Below are 24,322 nucleotides of genomic sequence, written 5' to 3' on the forward strand. Positions count from 1 at the left end.
GGTTCGGGGCCGAACCAAGTTACGCTGTATACTGTAGAACAAAGCAAACCATTGCATGCAACTATTTAAAAGAAGCACATCTTGAACAATTCAAAAGCGTTTTTGTGTGTATTCGTTATCGTGCATTGTACAGCGAATTTCGACTATTGTCGTTTATTGTTGCTGGTGGTCCATATGCAACCACGAGAGGGCAGGGTGAGGGCTCTTGATGCTGAGGGAGACAAAGTCTACTATACGTAAAGGCGATGGGCGGAAGATGCTCGAAGATGCTGTTGAGGGAAAGAGAAAATGCTGGGGTTATTTTAAGAAAACTGTTATGAATATTAGTGTCCATCAAGAACGTGAGACTATTCAGCGGAAAAGGGAATGTGAAGGAGGCATGTTATGATGAACAGTGCTTCGTTGTTTTGGTAGCCTCAATTTATGCGGACGAGGGACACAACAATCGAGCTGTGTATAATAATAACCAACTCCTCCGGAAAACGTCATCCGGTGCAAATAGTCTTTCAAAGACGAGACGTCTGTTTATTTTAAACACATCACTGGCTAAAGGCATCTTATTTCGGATGTAGGTTTTGTGTAGCTGTTCGTCTTGAGTTTTTTGACGGTTTGATCCGAATAGGTTCTGAGACTGAAGAGGAGAGGGCATTTAGAGTCAAGTGCTAAAGTGTGCCAATATTGCAAGATGTGTAAGTCTTTCTCCTTTGTTTTCAAGGACCACATCCGTGATGATGCAATTTGGTGCAAGCTGTCATTGTAATGAATGCTACGGTTTAGAGGACAACTCTGTCTCGGTGGATTTGGTTTGAGTGTAGGCCTTAAACACTTAGTTCACTGCCTAACAGTACCTTTCTCTTAGAAACTGATTATTTGCATCAGTTACAGAGTATTGATTGGGTTCTGCGAATAGCCCTCATACCCTGACAGACATATTCAGTAGATGCTCATATCCCTAACCGTTTTCCTTTGGAGGCTCTATCGACATTTATTCATGTTCAGCTCCGAAAGACTCTCAGTTCCGGAGTATGTCAGCCGTCTGCAGACCCGGAGGTCTGGCACCTCGGACCCAAAAGCGGTCTCGCCAGGTATCCATGCAGACGTCCAGGCGGTATTGGATTCTTCTCTCCCATCGCTGCGCTCCGCTATTAAAACATTAAAATCTGCCAAAGATACCTCGGATTTGGACGAGACCCGCAGGGCGATAGCAGAGATATACCAATTAGTGGAGGAGGCCTGGGTTTTACCTACAGTGGGCCGTCAGGTGGCTGAGGACATGTGCAACCGAATAAGGCTAGATGGAGGACTGGAGTTGCTCTTGCAGCTTCTCCTGACACCTGCTGTGGAAATCACCTACGAGTCTGCCAAGCTACTGGAGCAGATCCTGGTGTCTGAGAACAGGTGTCTAAATACATTTGCTATCTGACCTGTACACAAAAATGCCTGTGTTAGTACCTCCTCCTGAAATAAGGTGTATAGTATGCTTACTAAAACCTCATCTGCTGCATGTTTTAATATGTTTACAAAATCCTGAGTTGCTCATGTTAAAAAAGGTTTAATGGTGCCACTGTATGTGTTTCCTTTTGTTTCTAGAGATTATGTGGCAAGAATGGGCCTTGGGGTCATTCTCAACCTGACACGAGAACAGAAGGATGCTCAGCTCGCTCGCAGTGTGTCCGGGATCCTTGAGCACATGTTCAAACACACGGAGGAGACGTCAGTTCAGCTCATCGCCAACGGTGGTCTGGACGCACTTCTGTTCTGGTGCCGAGGCACTGACCCCACTGTGCTTCGCCACTGCGCCGTGGCCCTCGCCAACTGTGCCATGTACGGCGGCCACCGCTGCCAGCGGTTGATGATAGAGAAACAGGCTGCGGAGTGGCTTTTCCCTTTAGCCTTTTCCAAAGAGGATGAGCTTATTCGTTTCCATTCGTGCTTGGCCGTCGCCGTGCTAGCAGCTAACCGGGAAATTGAGAAAGAGGTTGTTAAGTCTGGGACTTTGGAGTTGGTGGAGCCGTTTATCGCATCGTTGGACCCGGATGAGTTTGCCCGCAGCTTGCTGGACAGCGAGCACAGCATGCAGGGACGCACCGCGGCAGACCTGCAGCAGCTCCTGCCCCTGCTGGATGGGACCAGGCTGGAGGGGAAGTGCATAGCTGCCTTCTATCTGTGTGTCGAGACCAGCATCAAGTCACGCCAGCGCAACACCAAGGTAGACCATGTCACAAATGAACCAGTTGTAAAAGACTTATTTACCCGTTACATGACAGGTTGTTTGTGACTGGCTCTGTGGGGAAATTACATGAGAATACAATGAAATTGAACCATTTTTACTGTGTCTCCCCCCTCCCCCAGATATTCCAGGAGATTGGTGCGGTCCAGAGCCTGAAGAGGATTGTCATGTATTCTAGTAACGGGACAGCCTGTGCCCTGGCCAAGCGGGCCCTGTCTGCGATGGATGAGGATGTGCCGAGGCGTATCCTGTCATCCGTTCCTAACTGGAAGAGTGGGGAGGTGCAAACCTGGCTCCAGCAAGTTGGCTTTAGTGCCTATAGTGACCGCTTCCAGGTTTGTGTTGAGCGGGTGTTCATGTGAATGCTACCTGTATGTAAGAACCTAAAGGACAGAGGAAACATTTGAACCGTGAGATCCAGTCTTCCTAACAGGCCCCAGAAAATAAAGCCAATGCTTGATTTCCCTTCTAGTGGAAGTATCAAAAATGCTTGCTTTAAATGTGATAAATGTGATCATCTAACACCACTCCACTATGTCTCTGCATATGTAGGAGCTACAAGTGGATGGAGACCTATTGTTGAATATCACAGACCAGGATCTGAGTGCTGACTTGGGCATGACCACAGGACTCACACGCAAGAGGTCAATCTCTGATTTAATCTCGAGTCTAGCCTGGGCTGCAGTAAAGGACTGATGGGGGAGATTCTATCTCAGAATTCAGTTACCCGTCTGTGATCCTATATGTCAGTATGGACATGTGGAAGATTGACTTCATTGTGTACTTCAGTTGTGTTTCCAATTTACCCTCTCCCCTACCACTCTGCCATGTCCATCAGGTTCCTCAGAGACTTGCGCGTGCTGAAGACCTACGCCAACTACTCCACATGTGACCCCAACAACATGGCCGACTGGCTTGCGGAAGTGGACCCACGCTTCCGCCAGTACACCTACGGCCTGGTGCAGTCGGGCGTTGACCGCAACAGCCTCCTCCACCTCACCGACCAGCAGCTCTCTTCTGACTGTCACATAGAGAACGGTGTCCACCGTGCCCGGATCTTGGCAACCATGCATCAGCCTTTCAAACCCTGCCTGACTGACGCCCAACCACCCGGACCAGACGTGTTTATCAGTTACAGAAGGACTACTGGGTCTCAACTGGCCAGGTTAGGACTGAGGACTGAGGGGGAGGACGGGGAGCAGGGACACGTGGAAGGTTTCTGGGGAGAGGCGTAGGATGTAGGGATGAGAGGAAAGAGAAGGGTTATCTTGAAGTTTCTGGAACGCCCTGCTACTTTATCTGATCTCTCTTTCTCTCTCTCCCTCAGCCTGTTGAAGGTGCACCTTCAGGTGAGAGGATTCAGCGTCTTTATTGACGTTGAGAAACTGGAGGCAGGCAAATTTGAGGACAAGCTTATTCAGAGTGTGCAGCGGGCACGTAACTTCATCTTGGTGCTATCTGCCAACGCCCTTGACAAATGCATCGGTGACACAGGCATGAAGGACTGGGTGCACAAGGTCAAATGCATGTCTTGACATTTCATGTCTATATGTAGGCAGTTAATGTGTTTGTGTCTGTGTAGACATTCCATGTTCACTTAGTTGACTTATTGCTATTTGATCAAACCCGCAGGAGATTGTCACTGCCCTGGGAGGAAAAAAGAACATAGTTCCTGTTACAGATAACTTTGTGTGGCCTGACCCCAACTGTCTGCCTGAGGACATGAGAACCATTCTCAACTTTAATGGCATCAAGTAAGTCACAGAGAGATTACAAAAGGCTGAGTTGATCTTTCCTTTTGTGCTCAACAAATCATGAAATAAAGTGTTACTGGAAGGAATGTTTATTACTAGAGAAAGGTCATTTTAAAAGTAAGAAAATATTATGTTTGTAATAGTTATGCAAAATACCACTTTCCCTCAGCACCAATAGGTTCAATATCAGGTCCAACTGTCAATCACTTCTCTCCTGTCTCACCTGTCCACCCAGGTGGTCTCACGAGTACCAGGAAGCCACCATTGAGAAGATCCTGCGCTTTCTTAAAGGCAACACCAATCAAAACCAGATCGACTGCCCCGAGAGCTCAAAGGGGTCCAAGCAAAAGTAGACACAGAGTTACAAAACTCTGTCTAAGAGATGGCATAAAACAATTGTCTGTCAATGATTCCAAAAAGAGAATTGTCTTGGTTACCTCTACACCTAGCCCCACCCCTGTGCATGTCACAACAAGGCTGTTATATGCTAATTATGTTGCAGTATATGCTAATGACAAAGAGCTATTCACCCTCAGCCACAGACCCAATATAAATGTTACTATAGTCCAATTAAAGAAATTAATGGGTATTCAGATGTTGTTATATCTATCCTCTAGGCCCAGAGCTTTTAGACACCATGCTTAGCCCTGTGGTTTAACTGCAAGCTGGGTAATCAGGATATAGGGACCATATAGGGAGTCTTCCTGGGGTCCTTCTATTCACACAAAACATTATGAAAATTGTACAATTTACTATGATTTTGTCAACAATAAGTGTATTAAAAAGTCTGAACTATGGTAATGAAATATGTGTGATCAGGTCAACTGTTTTTCTCAGGAAATAAACAGTCTAACATTATGTTAGCTAACTCTGGGTGACAGCCAGCATTATCCATTTTGACTCTCCATTCCTGACTGCTATGTCATTTTATGTAACATTGCAGCTAGAAGTGTTAACAACAAATTTATATCGCATTTCTTTATCAGTTTTTATTTGCCTTAAAGGTACAAGTCTCTTGTGTTCCAATTACAAAAAATGCTGTGTGTGCACACGGTTTCATTTCATTTGTTTCCTGTCATAGTGCTGAAATGAAAGCCAGCATGCTTCTTGGCTCATTTCTGGGATATGATGGAAAGCAAGTGGAGTCATCTTATGCAGTGACTGGACATGGGGCCTCAAGGGTGGTTGCAGTTAGTTTAATCCAGCTAAGTATACGGAATCTACACGGAACATCATAGATTCCTTATAAACAAACTTGATACAGACCATCCAGCAAGCCTAGGGCAACATCAACAGTTTAATTGCTTCTTTCTCCTAGACTCTCACTGTTCCAAGAACATCTGGCTTCAGAACACCTAAAGATACCTTGAGGTGTTGCTTTTCAGGATTAGTCAATCAGTCTCGTAAAAGAAAGCCGCAATATGTTGTAAAACATTGTTTAAGTTAACCACATAATATTTACTGTACCTGTGGTTCCCTTGTTCAGGGTATAATTACGAGTCCTTGATAGTTGTTAACCTGCCTGAGTTGGTCAATATTTGTATTGGAGCCGCCAAGTACAGAAGTAACAGCCAGCACTATCCCACTACAATGATTTATCTTATCAATGCAGCAACCAAACACCTGTCTAAATAATGTCTGTGAAATATCTGTAAAAACAAAACATCCTACTCCTTCTATGATAAGAAGCATTATCTGATTAGTAGTAAATGTGATTAAAGTATGCAAAGATTTATGGTAAATGTATAAGTCAGTAGGCTATCAGTTATTGTTCAATCAAATGATGTGTGGTGACAGGCTGACGTTAATCCGGTCAAAAGCTGCAGAAAACTGCTCACCATTTGTAATGCCTTATGTGTGGATGTTGCTCAATACAGGTGTGCAAATATAATAAAATACATACTTTTTTTTTAACCAAATAATGATTGTATTGTTTGCAATCATTTGAAGACAAAATTAACCCTGAGTGTTCTATTTGTAGTGCAATAAATTACATTAAGGATAGTAAATCACATTCTCGATCTCATATGCATTATTATTTTCATAATTGTTCACAGTTAAGCAAAAACACTTTAAAGTCAATTGTTAAAAATATATAAACAATTTCAATACTTTATCAGGTAACTATAAATTAATTGCACTTGATGAAAAAATTACAAAATGTATACTGCACAGGAAAATCCAGGCCAGGAGGTTGGACCCTGAAAAGTTTCTCGCTTGACTTTCTCACACCAATCCAGAAAAATGATGTATGTAAAAAAATACTGTGTGACAGTGTTGCTGCCATTGTTAATCTATCCTCTCCCCTTGAGCCCTTTAAACCAGTTATGGAAGATCACGTTCCTTCTGATACTGTGGCCTGACCTGGTGTGTGTGAAAGAGTGTGTGTTTGCTGTGGCCTTGTGCTCCTTGGTTGTCATGTAGTTCGATAAGGGTACATCAGGGAGTTTCAGAGGGACCATCAGTATTGTCGATGGTATGGGCAGCATTGTAATTTAGTAATCCCAGACAGCAGCAGAAAGCCAATGAAAGGCCATGTGCCCAGTAATATTAATGGTTGAGTCTGGACATGTTTGACAGAGGTTGATCTATTCACTAACCTTGCAATATCATGACTGCATTATTAAATTTCACATTTGTTGGAGTTTTTTTAACGCTTGTTTTTGGATATTGAGTATTTCTTACAAGATAAAAGCCTGAGACCGATTTTTTTTATCAATGGGAAGTGTGGTCATCACCTGTAAGTGATTCCCTGTGCTGTAAATGCTACCACAATTTAGAAATATCAGTTTCATTACTTGACATTTAAATCAGTCATCCCTAACAAATTACTTTTTTCTTTATCCCTCGGTTTCTATATCAGTTCAATGTTAGAGCTCAGTCAGCACTTTCTGATTTTAAACAAGTAAAACAGGATGTGAGTGAAAATTGCATTATGATTGATTAGAAAGTATTGCCTCTGTATTTGCCTGTCAGTGCACGTTACCTTGGGATTTGAGATAAAATAAATTTATAAAAAAAGGCACACAATCTCTGTCTCACATTACAAGATATACAGTACTGTTTCAGTCAATGTATGTAATGTCAGTCAAGGGGTTTGGGTTCTTTGGTTGTCGCTGCTACAGAATACCCCCTTTGTGGAATCTAATAACGGTCTGCTGACTTTCCGAGAGCTACTTTAGTGAAACGACAGTTGGAAGCCATAAAAAGATAGCTTTTCTTTCTCTTTGATGTGTCTTTGATTCCTTGATTTTTCACAGTCAGGATGTTGTTGAATCATCTCTTGTGTCTCTTCTTTGACTCTGGAACTCCAGTATCCTGGATAAACAACATATATTGCATTTAATTTGTTCACAAACTACATGAAAACTAAACATTTTTTAAATGTATAATGACAATGTAGTAAAATATAACAAAATATAATAAAACATCAATTGACATGACAAAAAGAATCAGAGATTATCTTTCTTGTTCTCTTATAACCACTGCTGACACTCACCCCATGATCCCTGCTGGGATGAGGAGGAGGATGGCAGCGAGGAGGAAGGGGAAGCCCTTCATGAGGTGCAGGGTGGCTGGATAGAGAGAGTTGAAGACACCACTGGCCACAAGAGAACACAGCCCCTCCACACAGGCCACAGAGGCAAACAGGGCCCCTAGCAGACAGAAACACAGCATAGAAAGATGTTTTTAGCCTTCCATTGATCTTGTATATATTTTTATATATATATATATACATACAGTGCCCTCCAAAAGTATTGGAACAGTAAGGCCAATTCCTTTATTTTTGCTGTAGACTGAAAACATTTGGGCTTGACATCAAACGATGAATGTGAAACCAGAGATCAACGTTTCAGCTTTTATTTCCAGGTATTTACATCAGGATCTGATGCACAAATTAGAAAATATCACCTTTTTGTTCGAACCCACCCATTTGTCACGTGAGCAAAAGTATTGGAACATGTGACTGACAGGTGTGTTTTGTTGCCCAGGTGTGTCCTATTACATACATTATTCAATCAATAAATACCACTGAATGTCTACACTCAGGTTCAGATTGGGTAAGATAGGTTTTGTCTATGCAGACTGTATTCAGAGGTGAAAACAACATGAAAACCAGAGCGCTGTCTTTGGGTGAAAAACAAGCAATTGTGAGTCTTAGAGAAGATGGAAAATCAATCAGAGCCATTGCAGAAACATTGGCCATAGCCAGTACAACCATTTGGAATGTCCTGAAGAAGAAGAAAACTACTGGTGTACTAAGTAACAGACGTCGAACAGGTAGACCAAGGAAAACATCAGCAGTTGATGACAGAAACATTGTGAGAGCTGTAAAGAAAGACCCTAAAACAACTGTTAGTGAGATCAGCAACAACCTCCAGATGGCAGGAGTGAAGGTATCACTATCTACTGTTCGCAGAAGACTTCATGAACAAAAGTACAAGGGCTACACCAGAAGATGCAAACCACTCATTAGCAAGAAGAATAGGAAGGCCAGGCTGGAATTTGCCAAAAAGTACAGAGATGAACCTCAAAATTCCGGGACAAAGTTTTACGGACTGATGAGACAAAGATTAACTTTTACCAAAGTGATGGAAAGGCTAAAGTTTGGAGAAAGAAAGGAACTGCTCATGATCCCAAACACACAAGCTCATCTGTGAAACACGGTGGAGGTAATGTCATGGCTTGGGCTTGCATGGCTTCTTCTGGGACGGGCTCATTAATCTTCATTGAGGATGTAACACATGATGGCAGCAGCAAAATGAACTCGGAAGTCTACAGAAACATTTTGTCTGCCAATTTAAGGAAAGATGCAACCAAACTGATTGGCAGAGCCTTCATCATGCAGCAAGATAACGACCCAAAACACACTGCCAAAACAACAAAGGAGTTCATCAGGGGCAAGAAATGGAAGGTATTAGACTGGCCAAGTCAATCTCCAGACTTAAACCCTATAGAGCATGCATTTGACCTTCTTAAGAGGAGACTGAAGGGAGGAACCCCACAAAACAAACAACAACTGAAAGAGGCTGCAGTGAAAGCCTGGGAAAGCATCAAAAAGGAAGAATGCAAAAGTTTGGTGACGTCAATGGGTCACAGACTTGCTGCAGTTATTGAAAGCAAAGGATTTGCAACTAAATATTAAGTCTTATTCACTTAAATATGTTTTAAGTATATCTGTTCCAATACTTTTGATCACATGACAAATGGGTAGATTCAAACAAAATGTGATATTTTCTTAGTTGTGCATCAGATCCTGATGTAAATACCTGGAAATAAAAGCTGAAACGTTGATCTCTGGTCTCACGTTCATTATTTGATGTCAAGCCCAAATGTTTTCAGTCTACAGCAAAAATAAAGGAATTCGCCTCACTGTTCCAATACTTTTGGAGGGCACTGTATACATATGTATATATACATATATATATGCTGTGTTTCTGTCTGCTAGGGGCCCTGTATAACTACTGCCCCTACAGTAGTTATATATAACTACTGACTCAAATGGTAGTATGTCTAAGTCACAAAAATAACTATCCATGAAATACCAATCTAGACATAACGAGACACATGCAATCGATAATATCAGATTAGTCTATAAACTTTCATTTTTAGACCCAAAAGCAAACGGTTTATCAAGGCACTGACTTACCTTGTTCTGAAGGGCCCACCAACTTTGACAACTTTGACCTGAGGACTGGAGTGGATGCCATGGCAAGAAAACATACTCCATACCCTAATCAAATTAGAAACACAACACTCAGCACTCTGGTGTTCCACCATTACAGAAAAAGCAATTGTGGCGATTACTATAAGCCTTTGGCTACAACCCAGTCTCATTGGTCAGTAATTACTCACATCCAATATCTTTGTTATGGGGAGGGAGTTGAATATTAGCACATACTGTATATCACACACTCATCTCCACCTTCAAGAGCATGTGAGCTCACAGGCCTAAAGTCCAAGGTGAACCATTACCAGCCAAGCTAGTAATAGAATATCCTTGTGTGTACAAAATGTGGAGTTAAAGGTCAGCCACCTTTCCAACACCGTATTACCTGTGAACATGAGAACTGTAGTGTTTGCCACTGAGATGACCACCAGGCCAGCTATATTGGATGCCAGACCCACCAGGGCTATCCATGAGTCCTCCAGGCAGCGTTGCATAACCTTTAACCCCAGAAGGCTGCTCAGGTAGGTCAGGTGCTGGGCTGCAGATCCGTATCCTATCAGACCAGAGCCCCAGCACAGAGGAGCACTCAGCTCATACAGCACAAACAGCTCCCTGCTGCCAAAGTGCACAGTCACTACTATGAAGAAACATAGAGTGTAGAGCCACAACTTGTAGCGATGGAACTTTCCATCAACCTGGTTTGTGCATCCCCCAATGGAGTAGAGGCGGTACACTGCCCGGTGGTGACGTGGGGTGAAGAGTTTAGCACTGGAGTCAGGGGTCACAGACTCTGGGACAAACAGGTAGGCGTACAGAGCAGAAGCCAGGTTGGTGGCCAGGACTAGCCAGAAAGGGTTTATGTACCTGAAATAAAGAAAAGAGAGCATAACTTGATTACTGCAATAGCATCCTTTACGGCTCACCATCCAAAATCATCAATTAACTCCAGTACATCCAGAACTCCGCCGCACGTCTGCTCACTCACACCCGCTCCTGTGACCACATCACCCTTGTCCTCCAGATCCTCCACTGGCTCCCCGTCCCACAACGCATTCACTTTAAAGTCCTTCTTCTCACTCACAAAGCCCTTCACAACCAGGCCCCCCGCTACCTCACCGACCTGCTTCACCACCCCTCCCGCTCCCTCCGTTCCTCTGCTGCCAACCTTCTGTCCACCCCACTCAGGACCAAGCACCGAACCTGGGGTGACAGAGCTTTTTCCATCGCCGCTCCCTCCCTTTGGAACTCACTCCCCAAACCCATCAGAGACTGCACCAACCTGTCAACATTTAAATCACTAGTCCAAACGCACCTTTTTAGATCTGCTTTTAATGTGTAATTAATGCTGTGATTTTCAATGATGTACTTGTTTTATGTTTATTTTAACCATGTACAGTGACTTTGAGTATTTTGAAAAGCGCTATATAAATAAAATGTATTATTATTATAGCTGCTTTTTATTCTCCATAAGAAGGCATTTGAGTGTCATTTAAGACATCCTTAATGAACATCAAAGCACAAGGAGTTGCCGCAATATCTGACACGAGACAATGCCAAAACAAGTCCCCGTGTTTACAAATGGTTCCAAATACAGTATATTACACGGTAACTAAAGTCTGTTGCAGTCTTACCCTTGTGCCTTCTGCCACTGCCCTCCGATGATGCTGGCTAGCATGCCTGCTATGCCCAGGCACGCCTCCAACACTGCCACTCTAAAAGTGCGGGAGCCTCGGTCACTGTTGTCAGCCACGTAAGCAAAGCAGCCAGCCAGGAGGGTGTTGAAGTCCCCTGAGAGGCCACTGAGCAGTCTGCCCAAGAGGAACCAGGCCACAGGCAGCTTTAGGTACATCACCAGCAGGTAGATGGAGGCCTGGAGGGCCATTCCCAAGCTGGGTAGGATGAGGACCGGCCTGCGCCCTCTGACGTCACTCCAGGAGCCCAGTAATGTCACCACAAACAGCCCCACAGCAAACCCCCCCAGGTTGATGTAGAGGTTCCAGTGAGCAGTCATGGTCTCCACTTCCTGATAGAAGAGAGTAAAGTCTAATAAGCAACAATGTGAGACATTAGTGTGCAGAACAATTATTGGAAATGTAACCTTCTGGTTTAAGGAGGGCTACAAAAATTAACAAAGGCTAACAGATAAGTCTTCATTGGTGTTGACAAAGCTACACACTGCAAATTTCAAATGCTCAAGTCTCTTTAATTAGCTATTTAATATATGACGTTACCTATTTATAGAGCAGTAGGCTATATACCTTTTCAAGTGGATCAGGGATTCCAGACGTGTTGCCACATCCCCCTGCCTTGGAGCCATTGTAACCAAGGTCTTCACTTATCCGGTCCCACAAGTACTGCGTAGAAAGTGGCATCTGCAGCGCCAGCGAAAACATGGAGAGAAATAACACTGGCTCTACGGAAACTGAAAAGGGGCAAGCGAACGGCGGACAATTATTTTCTTCTTTAGCCTCGTCGTGGGGGTTGAATGAGTCCTTATCCAAGGTTTCACCATTCCGATATGATAGAGTATCCTCTGGCAAAATTGCTGTGGTGTCTGAATCATCCATAGTTTACAGTTTCTAATTATTTTGAAAGATTAGTCGAATTCTGAGAAATTCGTTTGTCTTTCCGACATAACCTTAAATACCTTAAACTTCCTTAAACTGCAGCCTGTTTCTATACACTTTAGAATAGTAGGGTTTTTCTGGTCAAAATCACTTTGTTAACCGTCTTCAAATTACAGACCAAATTACAGTCGAACATAAACCCGCAACTCTGAACCATAAATCACCACGTGATCCCAATACAAGGAATGGCCTCAACCGGACAAACCTTGAACTACATTTCTTCTTGTTAATCTCACGCATAGATAATTTTGTCGTGGCATTTTAAACTGTAATCCATGAATGCACTTTAATATTTGTATGGATTTTTATTTTATAGGGTCATCTCTGAAACAACGTGGGGACATTTTCCTTTTGGACCAACCAACAAATCTCATATCAGAAAACGTTCTTATATTATAGATACTTTTTTCCTGCATTTGTAGCTTACTTTAAAGGATTGCTTGTTCTACTTATAAACTGACATCCATAGGAATTTTGTTTTTGTAAACACAATTCAGTATAGTTTTATAGGAATATGTCCAAATTGAGCAAATGGGGTGGTGTAAGTGTAGTTTTCATTCTGATTTGACCTCAAAATACCTGACAGTGGGATGGGCAAATAAAATAGCAGGTGAGAGATTAACTGGTTTCTCTGCATTTACCCCACGGCACTGTCATAAATCAACAACGTATGATAAATGAGATCCTTAAGGCTGAGGTCTCAAAGATGTTATCTCGCTTATCTGGCGGCTCTTTGTACTGTTTAAAAAACTTGCACATGACCCCACCACCACCTTCCGGACGTTAAGACTGTATGAAGACACCAACGCTATTGATGGTGCATGGAAATTAAGGCTATGCATGTGATGCCATTCCTGCAAAGTTAATGGCAGATTGAGTGAGCACGTTCAGGGGCTATGTTTCATTTGGCTCCAAAAAGGTCAGATGTTTTTAAACATTTTCAATTTGTGGGAGAAAAATTGTCAATTTCCTGGCCAATAATGTTTGGGTTAATCCAGAGATGGCCTTTTTCTCTGCCATGAAATGGATTGAATGGAGGGAGGAGGGGGTAAATGCAGGGCCGTTCCTAGGAAACCTGGGCACCTGGACAAAATATCTGACCGGGCCCAGTCAATGCTACAGACAAATGAAAACCCACACAGTAATTGGCCCCCTCCAGGCCATGGGCCCCATGAATCCTATCCATGTGACGGCCCTGGGTATATGTAATACAGGACAGGTATGTTATTTCATGAACAAAGCGCACACCCTATTTTGTGACAGCTCTGGTTATTGCCACGGTCTTTATTAGACCAAGAAATTAGACGGGATGCAGATTAATCCTCAGATTAATTTTGAAAACGACAGGAGATCCTATGTACCTCTGTGTGTGTGTGAACCAGTATGTGTGTATGAGTGCATGTTCAGACAAAATATCAAAATGACAATCCCCTAAAGTAACTTCACCTTTGTACTATTCTAAGCACTCATCATTTTTTAACCCTTGTCTGTCCCGACAGTTAAAAATTCAAAGTCTCAGTATAAAACAGTTAATGCTGCTCCTGTATCTACTGGCCTCTCTCTTAAAGAGTGCAGCAGTGTCCCCAATTAGCTCGTAAAACGATTCTCCCCACTTCAATTACATTTTCTCCTAGATATCTTAGCCTCTCTTTCCAATATACCAGGGATTCCCATAGAAGACTGTGATCATGGCTGGCTTCCTCAGATGGCTCTGGAAATATCTGAATTATCTGATAATATTTTTCACACCCTTGCTTATTCTACCTCTACCCCTGATCATTCCGAGCTTGGTAAGATTTGTAATTTGTGTGTCTGTTTTGTATGTGTGTCTGTGTGATCTAAATACACATCATCTCTTCATAGTTTGGCATACTTTCTCCTCCCGGAATTGTAAGAATTGTCTTTAAATCAACACATATCTGAGAATGAATGTATCACATTTATAGCACCATCCTGTTTAGGTAAAAGCATAACTGCCAATATATCCATTTACTCCTAAATGATGTACTGCATTGTCTGTGGTTGTCTTTCTTTTTTATGCAATACTTCAGGATTCATCTGCGATTACAGTAACAGGAATCAAGTACTGTTTCAATGTGAAACACTACACATAGGCAGCATTGACAAGTATATAGAAGAAGGACTGCAGCAAATACTGCAGTACTACACTTTCTTTCATTCCAGGAATCTCGCTGTGGCTATGTGATCATCTTGATGGCTCTGTTCTGGTGCACAGAGTGCATCCCCCTGGCAATCACCGCCCTGCTGCCTGTCATCCTCTTCCCCATGATGGGCATCATGGAGTCAAGTGAGGTGTGCCTTATCGAAGCAAATCTTAACGTTTAACATTCATGGTGTTCTTCTCAAATCTCATACTCAACTGATCAAATTTGCTGTGAAGGTGTGTATCCAGTACCTAAAGGACTCCAACATGCTTTTTATCGGTGGGCTGCTGGTGGCCATCGCTGTGGAGCACTGGAACCTACACAAAAGGATTGCTCTTCGAGTGTTGCTTTTAGTTGGGGTGAAACCAGCTCTGTGAGACCCTCTCTTTATCGATAGTCCTTTTGAACATTGAATTACTTCTTTGTTATGGTTACTGAACAGATTATTTACAAGATATTTGTCTTCTCTTCTTCATCTTCCCATTTTTTTCCCTCTCCAACCCTTCCCTCATACCCTTTCATTCTGCATTGTTGCTCCCCTGTCCTTCTGCCTTTACCTTCCCCCTCTACTGTCCATCCCCCAGTCTGATGATGGGCTTCATGGTTACCACTGCATTCCTCTCCATGTGGATCAGTAACACAGCCTCCACGGCCATGATGCTGCCCATTACCAGCGCCGTGCTGCAGCAGCTATCTGACACAGAGGCCCAGGCGGAGGAGAGGGAGATGGACCTGGTGACTTCCAAAGCTGGCCCTGAAGGCCTTGAGAACCAGGCCTTCGAGATGGACAACACCACGGCAGACCTAGCAAGCAAGAAGTTCCAGCCTAAAGACAGCAACATCACTATACGTATTAGTGGGGAGGAGGGGGTTGAATGTATGTCAGAGGAGGGGCGTGTGTAGAAAGTGCGTCTGTGTGTCTTTATCATTGTGTATGGTGTGTGTATTGGGCATTATTACGCATTATTCTAAAAATCAATTTTATGTTTTTACAAGCAGATAATAGAGATGATACTGACATTGCAAAGGATATTGTCCAGTCTAAGTCTGTGAAGAATTGTGTCAATTTTGGTAAGTTAAATTAGTTCCTTGGAAAAACACCATCAATCATTTATGCCTGCCTAATATTTATATTGAAGGACACTCAGATAACAGAGATATTTAGAGGATGTGCTTTTGACTTCATTACATTTTGTACTGTTCTGTGTCGCTATTCTGTGTCGCTAGATGCACATGAGACTGGTTCTCTCTCCACAGTGAGCACTAAGGAGAGCCCAGAGGCAGAGCAGAGAAGGCTGAAGAGAGAGCAAAAGTATCTGAGTCTGTCCAAAGGCCTGAGTCTGAGTGTGTGTTACGCTTCCAGTATTGGAGGGACTGCCACCCTCACTGGAACCACACCCAACCTCATCCTCAAAGGGCAGGTTGATGAGTAAGTTCTCACTTCTAACAATGCCTGCAATGTCAAATCCTAACCATTTGACCACAAGTAACGTCTTTAAAGGCAACAAGATAGGTCTGTACTCTTATCTAGCAAAACATAAAGCAGAAGTAGTGTAACTTGCATGATTTGCATATTGTTCTGCATGTGAATTATGTTATAAATGCTGTTTGTGTCACAAGATGCCAAATTTTAGAAACTAACATGAAGGAGGCACCCTTCTTCATGTTCATCATAGACTCTTCCCGGGTAATGGAGACATAATCAACTTTGCTAGCTGGTTTGGCTTCTCCTTCCCCAACATGGTACTGATGTTGGCAACTTCCTGGTTGTGGCTGCAGTTCATGTACCTCGGCTTCAAGTAAGTGAAATATCACCAATGAAAGGGTTTAAGAATAATATAATTAATTATTACTAGAGGGTAATTTAAGATTAGAGTTGTTACCAATATTACAATTAGTATTCTTAAAACAAAAGTCCAAATGGTAGTGATCACATTATGGAAACCGTAATGAAATATAACAAATAAACGTACATTTCATTATCACCAATATGGACAGAACAGAGAGATACTCTGAGAAGCCTTCCGGCTGCGGTGCAAACAAAGATGGTGACACAGAGGCCTATCAGGTAATGAAGGATGAGTACAAGAAGCTGGGCAGCATGAGCTTTGCTGAGGTCTCTGTGCTGGTGCTGTTTGTGCTGTTGGTTCTCCTCTGGTTCACCAGGGAACCTGGGTTCATGCCTGGCTGGGGTTCTGCCCTCTTCAACAAAGACAAACCGTGAGTGAACAATCCTTTTTACCAATTAGTATTTCCAAAGTGTATACTGTATATAAAAATCTGTCTATTGATTCATATAATTAGATTTGGACTCATGCCTTTTTTCAACTTGCTTCCTCAAAGCTGTGCTGACTAACGTAATCTGTTACGTGTGTTACAGCCTTGAAAACACAATCGGCTATGGTAATTAACATAACCTTATGTAAAGGGTTCCCAGAATATTTAGGACTAGTCTAAAATGAAGGTGATCATTCAATGGAGATTTAAATATCCACTGCCATATTATCCCAGAATCATTGTATAAAAAGGTCATATATTGCAGTAGTACAGGTTTGTCGCACATTATGTAAACATGTGAATTTCCTTCTCTGTTGCTTCTCAAGGTATGTCACAGATGGAACCGTGGCCATATTTATGTCAACGCTGTTCTTCATAATTCCCTCTCAGATGCCAAGATGTGGGAAACCCTCTATGAATTATGGTAGGTGTCAATTATTGTTTGTGGACATGGGAATATTTACGGGAGTGTTTGCCAAAGAAACTTGTCTCTGCCCTGTAGAAGGAGACACAATTATTTAGAATGTCCTGTTGGAGAGGTAGAATCAGAAGCAGTTTAAGGATTTGTCGGTTATTGGTCTGCAGTTGGCCAGAACCTCGATGTTGAGAGTGGGCCTCATGAGAAGGCAACTGATAACTGCAGTCTAGAGAGAGTGAGGGAACTGAGCCAGAGAAGAGGAACTGGTAAAAAGTTGCTCGGTATTGGGTCAACTGCGCATGTGAAGGGCTTCACTTCTCTGGTAATGCCCTCAACCTCCTCCTGAGATGATTTGATGTTGGTGACCTTGGTTGAGAAGAAGTCAATGAAGAGGTAGAAGAGATCAGATTACTGCCACAACCTCGGTGTACAACACAATACTCTACAATACAGCACTGCTTCCTATACTTTCCCTTTAACAAATGATGATCGATTCAGTATGAATGAGTCTTCTGTCCTTTGTAACCCAAGTTGAGCATAGCTACGCTAAGTTACACAACTAAGAAGCGTCAAGGTCAAAACTATTTCTCAAAATGTGGCACACTAAAGTGTTTTGTAAATAGCGGAGTGTCACAATGATTAAAGGCACTTTTAAAGTGTTAAAGCAAACTTTGAGGTGCCATGTTATTGCTACTCAGAATACATGTTTCCTTCAGGAACAGAGTGGTTTTAAAGACAGTGAAGGATTTATGAGAACAGAACCCTGTAAAGAAGATTTAACCTCTCACCTTTAAAAAACGACATTGTGAAAGGAATTATTTAAGGTAATCTGAGAATCAACACTGGCACTTTATGCTAGTGAAGAATTGTAAAAGGCATTAAAAGCAATAAACAATAACACAAAATGTACATAGAGTTTCGTTATCTTTTCCTTTGATATAAAATGCAAATCTTGCCATTGTAAAACATCAGTTTACTTACATTTATTCTTTTGAATCTTAAGGGAGTCCCCTCAAGCCGCCCCCTGCCCTGCTAAACTGGGATGTTGTCCATGAGAAGATGCCGTGGAACATTATCCTACTCTTGGGAGGAGGATTTGCACTGGCCAGGGGCAGTGAGGTACTGCACATCTAACCTGCTGTTATTGCCAACAAACAGTCACAATGACTTCATTATGTTTTGTCTGCTATTATTTTTGTACAGTTATGTGTGGACTTCCTTTTAGTTTGTCATACTACTGTACACGCTACTGATGATGTTGTGTCTACATGTTGTTGACTACACTAAATGTAATTTCTGCATGTCAAAATTGTTTTTTTTAAGAATCTAAATAGTTTTACCGATAGCTTATATTAACAATTTAACCAGTGAACATGACATGTCATTTCCACCAGTGAAAGCAGACCACTACTAGTCAGCCCTACTGATTACTTAAACCGGCATGCCATAGGTCAGACTATACTCACTTAGTTTAAACCTTTTATCCATTTATATTTACTGTGTTGGACATTTTGTCTGTGTCTAGACATCAGGCTTGTCTCTGTGGCTTGGGCAGAGTTTAGCCCCTCTCCAGTCCATCCCTCCCTTTGCCATCACCAGCCTCTTATGTATGCTGGTGGCAGCCTTTACTGAATGTTTCAGTAATACTGCCACAACAACACTCTTCCTCCCTGTACTGGCCTCAATGGTGAGACCCTACACATGCAGTACAGTACATTGCACACATACACACACTCCATACAAGTTTATGAGGACTTAAGTTGAACTTAAGTTATCCACGCATTTTTCAACCATTGACCCTTGAGTGACTTTGTCCATTCCACAGGCCACTGCAATGAAGTTGCACCCTCTGTACGTCATGCTGCCTTGCACCATCTGTGCCTCTCTAGCCTTCATGTTGCCCGTGGCCACACCCCCTAATGCCATCGCCTTCTCCTATGGCAACCTCAAAGTCATAGACATGGTACAACCATTTATTTCTTCATTTTATTTGTGGAGCTCATTGGCAAGAGCACGCCAATTGTGTTGTATGTTCATACTTTAAAGCTCTGCCTTAAAATTTAAAGACTTAAGGCTGATTTATACTTCTGCGTTTTTACGCACACGCACACGGGGACCGCCCTCTCTGTCAAGAAACGCCCTCTGCGTGACCTCTCCGAGCCCTTCGCGGAGCTCTGCGTGCGCCTCCTGATTTTCCTGACTATCCGTCTGTCCGTGCGTCATTTTACTGATTAAAGGGGCAATTGACTGGGTTTTTGGGGTATTTCACACTGTTCCTTAAGGTCTCCGAATAGGGTATGTAACATTGGTTGGGTTGAAAATGGCCCGGGTGCTGTTCTATGCCCTCTGACAGATCCTCTGAAATGTTCCCGGGAAAAAACACTAGCTTTTCTCCTTTTATGGTATGCTCATTAATATTTAGATAAGCTGCGCGCTGATTGGTTGGTTATCAACGAGTGAAGCTGGGAGCAAAAACGCAACACGGCCAACAGCAGCACTAGCTGAAACACCGAAGTTGGAGACTTTAAATAAAAACGTGCAAATAAATCTATTGTGTCTACACAACACTGTTTTCAACAGATTGACTATATATCATTTGAAATGATAACATTACTTGTTTCCACTTCTGTTGTTGAAGCAAACTGGATTGACTTAGGTGGGTAGAACGTTAGACTACAGCTTAGCAACCAAACCATATCGTGATTCTACTCGGCTTCAGTTAGCTAGCTAGGCTACCTCTAGATATCTTGTTGTAAAATAACATGACAAAGATCTGGACAAACATACATCGTGAATTGTAGATTTTCATTACACAGGTTATTTATTTGAATGAAACACAGTCAGGAACATGAATCAACGTTAGCCCCATTGCCAATAAACTAGGCTAAATTATCACACATTCTACCTATGCTCTTGCGTTAACTAGCAAGCTAAACTTGTTTACATCATGCCTACAGTCTAGGTGTTACTAGTAACAGTTACTAGCAATGCTAACGTATCCTGTATCTAGAACCTGCCTTTCTCCAGTTCTTTCAAATAGATTATCTAGACAGGCGTTAGCAATAAGCCAGACTGCAGTTCGTTTTCTGGCTATTTTTCGGAAGCTTCCCTTCTAATGCCGACTACAGCTAGTCTAGCTAGAGTCATTTGATGTGTGTAGAAACGTATTTAGCATTCTACCTGGTATGCTATATACAGGAAACTTTAGCATTGCTAATAACTGTTAGCACAACATCATACTGTCCTTATAGCTTGCGGTTGCAATGAGCATACGGTTGGAACAGCACCTCTTTCCAGGTTCAGCTTCCTAGCATATCCTGCTTGAAATTGTCCAAGGTTGTCAAAACTGTCTTGGGTGAAATGTTCAGAGCAAATGAATGATTGAGTGTCGAACTTCGCCGGGATCTTCTCATAGACAACAGCAGCCATGCCTGTTGAATGTTTGGCTCCTTGGGAAGACTGTGAGTGTTAGCCTTCCCTGTACAGCCTGGAACACAGCATTTACGATCGTGGTCCATTTTCAATATCCTTGTTATAATTCAAAACGTTCTTTGTAATTCCTTATAAGTAGCCTACACAGAGCAGCGCGCAGCTAAACTAGTATCGGAGATAGACGCTACCTCGGGCTGGTCTGGATGTAAATTCTGGGGCGTGACAAAGATACAGACCAGAGCCAATAAGAGGGCGATCACCGGTCCTACGTAGGACCGGTGGCTTTGTTGAAAAGCTAGCGTTTTACAGCAAAAAAATTTCTTTTTGAGATTTGAATAGGAAAGAGGTGTCAATGGACTTTGATATTCACGGTATGTTCAGTTAACCCTCCGAACTGTTGTTTTTCAACAATGACAAGGTAAAATCGGTTTTGCAGTCAATTGCCCCTTTAAGTATTAAGAACCGCTTGCGTCAGGGGTGGGGGCGGGGGTTGCCGTGACCAACAAGAGAACAGAATCCTTTTACCGCCATTGTTGTACGTTTTTACAACTCTTATTTCAGCTAAACAGTACATGTAAATCAGCATCTGAATTAAAATGTGACGAGAAATGGGCAGTGTAGTTGCTGAAAATGTGCTTATTTTATTGATGAAACGGCTCATTTGTAAATTTGCTCCGACTTTTCGATAACCTAGCTAGCATTGCAGTGCAGCGCTATCTACTGTTCTGGCGGTGAATTGCTTTCAGCACGCAGAGCCGTTGGAGTAGTATAAATTCAACCAGTCCGTCCAACTCCGTCCGACTCCGTGCCTGCGTTTGTCCGTTAACGGAGATGCAGAAGTATAAATCGGCTTTTAGTATGTATTGTTTAAATCAGAGGGTGTTTGACAATTCAAAGGAACTGTCTAGTTTTTTACTATGACTTGGCCTAATTTTGATTTCATTTACATGCATTTTCACATTTTATTTGATCTTCTCATAAAGGTTAGTCTTTTTGAGATACATTATAAATATTTCTTTGTTCTCTCTAAAACAGGCCAAGGCTGGGTTTATTTTAAACATATTCGGGGTACTGACCATCAACATTGCCCTACACACTTGGGGCATGGCTATGTTTGACCTGAACACATTTCCTGATTGGGCCAACGTCACAACCACCCCTTGAACAGGAGTCAAGAGGCTGCAGAGAAGAGGCCGTAGAGAGGGACGATACGCACACATTAATCTGGCAACAGAATTACTTGACTGGCCCCCCAAATATCACAAAAACTATAAAACTTTTATCAGTATGATCAGTTTGACAGTGTTATCTATGGGAATATTAACAATAATTGATTCAAGAACTAGACTGCTTGTGTAGGATAGTACACTGTATGTTGGTTTACAGGTAGACTAGTTTTTATTCATTTCAGTTCACTTAATATTGGGGAGTAATCTATAATAGCTAAAATAAGGAGGTTGTATTTGATCCTTTTCTAGAATTTCCTAATCTATTTAGGCTGAGGAGAGACAAAGAGACATGTTGGAAAATATGGAGAATATGATGGTGTATTTATAATTACAATGATTTCCTCTCATTTTATGATGTAAGGTTATGTAAATAAAATGCCAGCAAATATGTATTATGTTACAGATTGTGTTTTTTTGTCTGACAAAAGTCACTAGCATATTGTGATTAAAACAATGTACTGTACTATTGGTTATGTAGTAAAACAGACCACAAATAGAACAGCCATCTTGCTTCTGAAGGAACATTAACCCTGTACTTCCTTTTTTAAGCTGGGATACGCTAGCTAGCATGTGCAGTGTTGCAAAGCATTTGGTGCAAACACAGTTATATAGAAGGTGTCAGTAGAGTTCAGTTACAGCAGGAAATGCCGTAAGCATCATCAAATGTGAAAGGAACATGGACTTCCTGGGTGGGATCAATTTATTTTTGGTGGTTCCTCTCTGTCCATACATACAATATTTATTGTAAAGATGGCTTGATTTAATTTACAATGGGAACAAATCCTATTGCCATCGATAGGATTTGGACAAGGGTCCCCAATTGGTTTGAACAGAGCCAAGGGAACAGAAGGCAAATCCGATCAAAACAGTAGATGGGGGGGAAATGTGATTGAAGGTAAAGGAAATTAATGAAAGGAAACCAATAGAATTAGTTCAAAGGAACCTTGGCAGGGGGCCTTAAGCAACAGGGGGTTGCTGTAAGTGGTACAGAAGGGATTGGAAATGGTGACCTCGAGGTGACCCTAGCATGCTAAGGGTCATGCGAACAGGCAATGATGAAATCAAATATTTCTGTTTAATCAGGCCACAACTCTACCAGTGATCACAACAGTATGTGGGAACCTCACTCGAAGGACAAGAACATTTCTTGTGGAATCATAAATGGGTTGCTTTTATTTTTCAATTGTGGACAGTTTATAAGTTTGTCATCGTCTGGGTCAAATAGGTGCATCAAGTAGGTGAGTTTGCATTTTGGCCTTACTGTACCAGGTAAACTACCTCAAGACAACTGTGTTTGAACCTGATCTGTTTCAATTGTAATATACTTTGAAGTAAAGGCTTATTCCAGTTCCAAAGTGAAATGTTTTGTCTCAAGATGGCTAATAAACATTTAGTTGTAGCAGTCATTTGTAGCATTTCATTGTAGAATAAACCCCAGCATGCTAACGCCCCAGTTTAACTTCTCCTTCTAGTGCAAACCCCCCCCAAAAAATGTATAAAGTTTCTTGATCCCAAAGTGAATTATATCGTATAAGTGCCCTGAGGACAGTTTTTTCCTTATTTTCTAAAAATAACTCATAAATCATTATTTCATAGACCCAAGATGTGGAATTTGATTTTAGGATAACATATTGTCAACCTATTTATGTGACCATGCTAATTGCCAGTGACTTTTACACTGTGTATCAACAACATTATGATGTAGAAATAAACAAATGAATTTAAAACGTCTCTCATTTTCACTAACATGTCTGAACATTTGACCATGTATCTGTGTAAAACTAAAACCACAGTCTGGCTAGTTTTTTTTTAAAAATGCTGTTGTTGTCAGTCCAGCCTGTGTTAAGTGCGTAGTTGTAGGTGTTTAGTCAAAGCAGGAATTGCAGTGTGTGTCAAGCTGTGGGGTGCAAATTTGTACATTTGTACATTTGCTGAAGGAAGACTGAAGGCCCAGAACGGCAGCTGTTTACTCAGTAGAGGGCAGGTTTACTCAAGTTGGCAGGTGTGCCACTGCGCCACATTGCAGCGCAAGCATCACATGCACTAAAGATGGGCAGAGATAAATCCAGGTAACTTAATTCCATTCCCACATTAAATGAACATGTGTATGTACTTTTTGTTACTGAATCCAAAATCCTGCCAAAATAATTATCGTCAATCAGTTCAGGCCGTGATTTAACCCTGAACCCTTCCCTGTATATTTAAGGATAGCACACACACTTTAAGATTTTAGGATTCAATATGTTTATTATGTTTACTGTATGCACCTGCCCACCAAAGTACATTCCTTGTTTGTGAACACTTACTTGGTGATTAAACACAATTCTGATTCTGATTCTGATCATGTTGTCATCTGTATTATGTTTTTGAAATGCCTGTCAGTCTGTAAAGAGGTGAGGTGTTGAAAAGGTGCCGAACTATGCATGGTTACTGTTTGGAGAATAGTTTGGAGAAAGGAAAATAATTTTTCAAGGCAGAAATATAATAGTTCACAGTTTATATGTACTGTTCATTTTAAA

At 41.9% G+C, this 24,322-nt stretch overlaps 3 protein-coding genes across 4 annotated transcripts; 2 read left to right on the forward strand and 1 right to left on the reverse strand.

Moving 5' to 3' along the window:
- The first annotated feature begins 221 nt into the window (after window positions 1-221).
- On the forward strand, window positions 222-4,767 carry sarm1 (sterile alpha and TIR motif containing 1). 2 transcript variants are annotated; one of them, XM_047036162.1, is made up of 8 exons: window positions 222-1,398; window positions 1,591-2,209; window positions 2,353-2,565; window positions 2,783-2,874; window positions 3,069-3,395; window positions 3,558-3,747; window positions 3,863-3,984; window positions 4,220-4,767. In XM_047036162.1, exons 1-8 carry the CDS (start codon window positions 941-943, stop codon window positions 4,335-4,337), a joined length of 2,139 nt encoding a protein of 712 aa, XP_046892118.1. In that variant the 5' UTR covers window positions 222-940; the 3' UTR covers window positions 4,338-4,767. The 2 variants fall into 2 exon arrangements, with proteins under 2 accessions (XP_046892118.1, XP_046892119.1); XM_047036163.1 differs by having other exon boundaries at window positions 1,389-1,468.
- A 187-nt stretch (window positions 4,768-4,954) lies between these two features.
- slc46a1 (solute carrier family 46 member 1) lies at window positions 4,955-12,448 on the reverse strand. The gene is made up of 6 exons (XM_047036165.1): window positions 11,914-12,448; window positions 11,287-11,678; window positions 10,041-10,519; window positions 9,635-9,718; window positions 7,484-7,640; window positions 4,955-7,302 (listed from the first exon to the last, which is right to left on the reverse strand). Exons 1-6 carry the CDS (start codon window positions 12,220-12,222, stop codon window positions 7,245-7,247), a joined length of 1,479 nt encoding a protein of 492 aa, XP_046892121.1. The 5' UTR covers window positions 12,223-12,448; the 3' UTR covers window positions 4,955-7,244.
- A 147-nt stretch (window positions 12,449-12,595) lies between these two features.
- Window positions 12,596-22,901, forward strand: LOC124478055 (solute carrier family 13 member 2-like). The gene is made up of 13 exons (XM_047036164.1): window positions 12,596-14,072; window positions 14,467-14,595; window positions 14,684-14,820; window positions 15,032-15,324; window positions 15,447-15,518; window positions 15,705-15,876; window positions 16,124-16,246; window positions 16,446-16,667; window positions 17,051-17,148; window positions 18,146-18,261; window positions 18,668-18,829; window positions 18,968-19,105; window positions 21,610-22,901. The coding sequence occupies exons 1-13, from the start codon at window positions 13,971-13,973 to the stop codon at window positions 21,736-21,738; spliced, it is 1,893 nt and encodes a 630-aa protein (XP_046892120.1). The 5' UTR covers window positions 12,596-13,970; the 3' UTR covers window positions 21,739-22,901.
- The last annotated feature ends 1,421 nt before the right edge of the window (window positions 22,902-24,322 follow it).

The sequence above is a fragment of the Hypomesus transpacificus genome, chromosome 15 (assembly GCF_021917145.1).
Source record: "Hypomesus transpacificus isolate Combined female chromosome 15, fHypTra1, whole genome shotgun sequence".
In the NCBI taxonomy this organism is placed as follows: Eukaryota; Metazoa; Chordata; class Actinopteri; order Osmeriformes; family Osmeridae; genus Hypomesus; species Hypomesus transpacificus.

What these genes read in the sequence shown, in the direction of transcription:
- LOC124478055 (XM_047036164.1), top strand. Translation starts at nt 13,971, where the DNA reads ATGGCTGGCTTCCTCAGATGGCTCTGGAAATATCTGAATTATCTGATA. An exon ending in GCATCATGGAGTCAAGTGAG is followed by an intron (nt 14,596 to 14,683) that starts GTGTGCCTTATC and finishes TTTGCTGTGAAG; the next exon opens with GTGTGTATCCAGTACCTAAA. An exon ending in ACCTCAAAGTCATAGACATG is followed by an intron (nt 19,106 to 21,609) that starts GTACAACCATTT and finishes TCTCTAAAACAG; the next exon opens with GCCAAGGCTGGGTTTATTTT.
- sarm1 (XM_047036162.1), top strand. Translation starts at nt 941, where the DNA reads ATGCTCATATCCCTAACCGTTTTCCTTTGGAGGCTCTATCGACATTTA. An exon ending in CCTATAGTGACCGCTTCCAG is followed by an intron (nt 2,566 to 2,782) that starts GTTTGTGTTGAG and finishes CTGCATATGTAG; the next exon opens with GAGCTACAAGTGGATGGAGA. An exon ending in TGAAGGACTGGGTGCACAAG is followed by an intron (nt 3,748 to 3,862) that starts GTCAAATGCATG and finishes TCAAACCCGCAG; the next exon opens with GAGATTGTCACTGCCCTGGG.
- slc46a1 (XM_047036165.1), bottom strand. Translation starts at nt 12,222, where the DNA reads ATGGATGATTCAGACACCACAGCAATTTTGCCAGAGGATACTCTATCA. An exon ending in TCCCTGATCCACTTGAAAAG is followed by an intron (nt 11,679 to 11,913) that starts GTATATAGCCTA and finishes CTCTTCTATCAG; the next exon opens with GAAGTGGAGACCATGACTGC. An exon ending in ATCCCAGCAGGGATCATGGG is followed by an intron (nt 7,303 to 7,483) that starts GTGAGTGTCAGC and finishes TTGTTTATCCAG; the next exon opens with GATACTGGAGTTCCAGAGTC.